We start from the raw sequence: 5,340 nt of genomic DNA on the forward strand, positions 1-5,340 counted from the left end.
GGAACGGAGGGAGTAAAACATAATACTCCATACGATCCTTATAAATTGTTGTTGATTTAGTACTATAATTTTATAAAAAAATCAGCGACAATCCTTATTAATTGTCGCTCAACTAATATGTATTGGAGGGAGTAGCAATTTTTTAAAAACAAATTGAATGTTTTTGTGTGACAACTCACAATTTTGATGCGAACCAGAACAATAGTGTTTCGTCAATATTAAAAACAAAGTTACGTGGTCAAGAAATGCCAAAAAATTGACGTTCAACTTACTTTTTTTCTGCACAGATAAAAATGCTTAGGCATTACACCTAAACATTTGCAGATAACATTTGGACGTGTAAATATAGTACATTTTTATTTTATTTTAGTATTTTTTGGCATTTGCAAAAATGTTTTTTGGCGTGCAGGAGCCAATGCTCCCTAGAGCCCAACTGGATATCCGACTATACACATCCATTTTTCTTATAACATTGTACTCATTCATCCGTGCTGAACAAGAAGATAGACCTTACAACATCGCTCGTCAGTCACTGCCTCGTGGAGCCCAATCTGGACATGGGCAGAAGATCACCCAAGCCGAAGAAAAATGAAATGATATACACAGCACACTAACACAAGAACTCTCTTTCGGATGTGACAAGGTTCCATTTCAGGTTCAGTTTCAGAGCACAAGGGCTCAGAATCTACATCAGCTGGTTGCCGACTGGGTCGACGACAAAATGCAGCTCGAGACATCTCTCGGTAACCGGATGAAATTTGGATGTCCACATCTGCATCTCACAAGACAGGCACAAAGAAACTATTAAAAATGGAACTTCATCAGGCATTTGTGACAAAATCGAGCATGGTGCTTGCTCTGCATTATTCTTGCTGTCATGGGTAGGGACTTTCAGAGTTGTTGAACTCTGTGTCTCCTGATTTTAGGCAACTAATATCATCATTCTGTGAGCCTAGCTTGAGCTTCTAGTTTGGCAATGCACCAAATGATATTTTCCGATCATTTTTTAGACTGCAACAGTTACTTAGTTCTTCTTTTTTAGGTCCCCAAAAGGTTCTAGGTTCTGAATGTTCTAAGTTGTTGAGCTGAAGTTACACAAAAGCGAAACAAGTTTTCAGAGCACTTATTTAATTATGTTAATCTCTTATTGTTGTTTCATCTTCCAAACCCATTAATAACAGAATTTACCGACTCTCAAATTCCTATCGGTGAAAATGCAGAAGTCTTACATCCTTGTATTCCGTGCTCTCCTTGAATAATTTGAAGTCGTCGACTGCAGGAAACAAGAAAATTGTAGTAATCAGCCCCGGCGACGATCCCCGTCATCTAGCTTTGTTATACATCTATGTAATTCAGGGACTCTGACAGGGAACAAAAACAAAATGTAGGGAGAACTTACTTGATGGAAAACGGATAACTGCAGCGTGACTGTACAGACCATCCATATGATCCAGACAGCAACCTGCTTTTTGAAATATAATATCAGGATTGGCTCTTTCAGATCAAGGAAAAATTACGCAGGGGAAAGTTTGTGCAAATTAGAATTTTTCAAGCAGATCAAGATAGAAGGTGCAGCCAAGTGCACTGCAAATTCATTGTCATATTGGAAATCTGACGGCACAAGAAAAAGGAACCCTTTTCTGTCATACCTGACGTTGCCTGAACAATGAAAGAACTGTAGTGGATGATCAGCTTTTGAAGATGGGCTAATGCATCCTCCACAGACTCTCTGGATGCAGTCTCCAAGAAAGATATCAACAACATAAACTCGACACCGTAGTTGAAATCCTGTTGGGCAAAGCAAAATTATGTTCAGATGCAATGCTAGTAAGCAAAAGAGGGAGATAACGGTCCGTGCCAGCACAACATCAATTACGTTACCTCGCCCCTCCGAAAGAGAGGGATAATGTCATCTTCCACCTCAGATTCAAAATCTACAGAAACCAAGCCCTGTAAGTTATCCAAGCAGTGACTCTCACAACGCAATGAGATCAGTACGGTTGAAGAACTGGAAAGGAGGATTACGTGGTGAGGCGTACATAGGAAACGGGTTTGACGTGCTCGTCGAGAACTTTGGAATAGTAGGAGCTACTCTGGAACTTTGCAATGTCTTCTTTCTGTTGGAAACGCATGAAGACAGCATGCGTGAAGCTCTCGCTGTTAGGGCCTTCTATGCGGCCTGCATCCAAGAGACATATGTTTGCAAAAATAATTCAAAGTACAGTTCAGAACTCGAATGAATTTTCCGTCAAAAGATAGATACAAGTCCCTGACCTAATGACACAGTGAGTATCCCTCTCATCTGATACTGAGATGTATATAAGTAATCAAGCATGTCCTTTTCTTCAGCATCTGAGATGTTTGGCTTGGCTCTGAGCAGAATAATGTGCTCCACTATCTTTCTGCCAACGCTACCAAGTCAGGTGTGTGCTACTCCCTCCGTCCGGAATTACTTGTCGCGGAAATGGATTCCGCGACAAGTAATTCCGGACGGAGGGAGTATACAATTATACTCTAAAGAATCTATAGGCAATATCAGAATGTATTATATCCATGGAAACAAAAAAATTGGTATTCAGAATTCTGAAGTTTCAAGGGAAATATAACGCCATGTAAATCTGAGGATTAACATTCAATTTTGTGGTCTCAAAGTGAATTATTAGCTCGAACAAGAGTTCCGCACCTTTTCTTCACAATATCACTAGATGGAGCGCCATTAGTGGGTCCAAATACGCTGCGAGGGGAATGAATTGCCTTGCTTCTTGCCCCCCACCATCTACAATCTGCGCCAGGAAGATTCAGTTCAAAGTTGGGTATATGCATATTCTTGGAAAACGCATAAAGATTAAGCAAGAGCTAGATCAAGATCTGACATCGGCCGAAATTCCGCGCCGGGTGGCGGCGATGCAGCCCAGAACAACTCGCAACAGGGAGTGTAGTTTGAGAGGCCTGAGCTAGAAACGGCATCAGCATCCTGAAATTGCTGAGCTCGGAAGCTTAGCTCCCATTGTTGCTGCGGAGGCTTTATGGATTCTGGGGTGGAGCTGTGGTATGGTATCTGCAAGCAAGGGCGCCTCACCAGAAGTTGGTGGTTGGAGCGTATGGCACTGTCCTTTTCCATTCTGCCTCTTTAGTTTCTGATATTTCTTGTGGCCAGTAAAATTGCTGGCTAGCGTATGGCTCTAAACATACCAATCATCATCAAAAAATCAGAACCCAAGTTCTGAACCTTACAAACTAAAGAAACCTGAGAACCTTGACTTTCTTTCCAGACTTTGAATGCCCTACACGATGAAAGCGGCATAAAACACGGATCGGGAGGACTAGCAACCAGTCACCAGGAGGACTCGTGACTCGATCTAGCGCCGCCGCCGGATCCTTCCTCAGTCGCCATCTCACCCGACCCTACCCCCGCTCCCGTGCAGCGCCGCCGCGCCGCACCGGGGCTTCCCCGCCTCCCTCTTTCGGTCCCCCGTCACCACTCTCCTCTCCGCCGCCGCCGGCGACGGCCTTCTTCTCGCGCGCCAGCTGCTCAAGATCACTGCAGCGGTTCTGATCTTGATCTCCTCGGTGGTGATGGCGGACAACGACGGCTGGAGTGTGGCGGCGGGTCTGTAGCCGCAGCGGCGTGGCGGCGGCCATGTTGCAGCTGCTTAACCTCTAATTCGGCTTTGGATCGTGGTGGCGCTCCTGGTCTTGATCTGCATCATGCGGGCGCCCCGAGACGGCGGCCCTGGGCTTGGCAGTGATGGTTCTCATCCGTCGGGGGTGGTCGTCCTGAAGCTGGGTGGTCGGATTTTGAGATCCATCATGTAGTCCTGACTACGAGTCAGGGAGACATAGTTGCCGGCGAAAACCGAGCTGACGGCGGGCGATGCCAGCGTTCCGCATTGTTACTGCATCGCCATGTAACTACTATTGACCCAATTGTACTGCTTCGAGGGAAGCCCTAGGATCTAGTCTTCCAGACTGGATGATGACGACATTGCGGTGTCGTTTCTCTCTTGGGAGCATTGTTTGTAGAGCAGCACTGGAAGACAGAGACAAGAAGTGAAGCAGCTTCGTCTTGTACGGAGCTTCGATGGAGATGTCAAGTCATGCCTGGCCGACAGGTGCTACGCTGTGTCATGCCTGTTCGCAGGTGCTACGCACGACAGGTATTCCAGAGACTTCAAGTTGTATCGGCTAGTGGTACTTGTGAAAGTGCGTTATATCGACTAGAGGGGGGTGTCGGTGTCAAAACCGGCGGATCTCGGGTAGGGGGTCCCGAACTGTGCGTCTAAGGCTAATGGTAACAGGAGGCGGGGGGCACAATGTTTACCCAGGTTCGGGCCCTCTCGATGGAGGTAATACCCTACTTCCTGCTTGATTAATCTTGATGATATGAGTATTATAAGAGTTGATCTACCACGAGATCGTAGAGGCTAAACCCTAGAAGCTAGCCTATGATTATGATTGTTGTTGGTCCTACAGACTAAACCCTCCGGTTTATATAGACACCGGAGGGGTTAGGGTTACACAGAGTCGGTTACAAAGAAGGAGATCTATATATCTGGATTGCGAAGTTTGCCTTCCATGCAAAGGAGAGTCCCACCCGGACACGAACGAAGTCTTCAATCTTGTATCTTCATAGTCCAACAGTCCGGTTAAAGTATATAGTCCAGCTGTCCGATGACCCCCTAATCCAGGACTCCCTCAGTAGCCCCTGAACCAGGCTTCAATGACGATGAGTCCGGCGCGCAGATTGTCTTCGATATTGCAAGGCGGGTTCCTTCTCCGAATACCTGTGACGCCCGGATATTTAGGCTACAGTAATTCCACGTTAATGATGCCACATCACCACTCTTATTGTTGCCAACCTCGCAATGATTCGAAACCTTTTCAAATTCAAATTCAAATTAATGTCAAGCGACAAAGTTTTCAAAATATTAAACTAAAATGTTCGGAGTGTGCAGTTAAATGCCTAGGTGATTATAGTGCAACAAACACCCTTTTTGAAAATGTCTAAATATATTAAAATGAAATAAAATAGAAAAATGAAATAAATAAAAGGAAAAGACAAATCTAACTAAAAATAAAAAAAGAGGCACCCCCCACTGGGCCATCTGTGGCCCAGCTGGCCAGCCCAACTGGGCAAAGGCCCAGCCGACTGGCCCAGCCGGCCGACGCACCCCGCTCCCACCTTATCCCCCCACCCGACAGAAACCCTAACCGCTACCCCCCACTCCCCTCGATCCCCCACGTCTCGCTCCCTCCCCCTCCCCCCCGATCCAGGTCGGGGGCAGCTAACACCGGCGACCGCGCCGCCTCACGCCCCGCCGCCGGCGCCCATCCCGGCGA

The 5,340-nt window shown here is 46.3% G+C and overlaps 1 protein-coding gene across 1 annotated transcript; it reads right to left on the reverse strand.

The window, feature by feature from the left end:
* Positions 1-438: 438 nt before the first annotated feature.
* Positions 439-3,815, reverse strand: LOC123110749 (uncharacterized). The gene is made up of 9 exons (XM_044531344.1): positions 2,874-3,815; positions 2,684-2,783; positions 2,275-2,402; positions 2,040-2,179; positions 1,882-1,950; positions 1,650-1,788; positions 1,400-1,462; positions 1,230-1,273; positions 439-772 (listed from the first exon to the last, which is right to left on the reverse strand). The coding sequence occupies exons 1-9, from the start codon at positions 2,971-2,973 to the stop codon at positions 686-688; spliced, it is 870 nt and encodes a 289-aa protein (XP_044387279.1). The 5' UTR covers positions 2,974-3,815; the 3' UTR covers positions 439-685.
* Between the last annotated feature and the right edge of the window lie 1,525 nt (positions 3,816-5,340).

The sequence above is a fragment of the Triticum aestivum genome, chromosome 5B, assembly GCF_018294505.1.
Source record: "Triticum aestivum cultivar Chinese Spring chromosome 5B, IWGSC CS RefSeq v2.1, whole genome shotgun sequence".
NCBI classification, from domain to species: Eukaryota; Viridiplantae; Streptophyta; class Magnoliopsida; order Poales; family Poaceae; genus Triticum; species Triticum aestivum.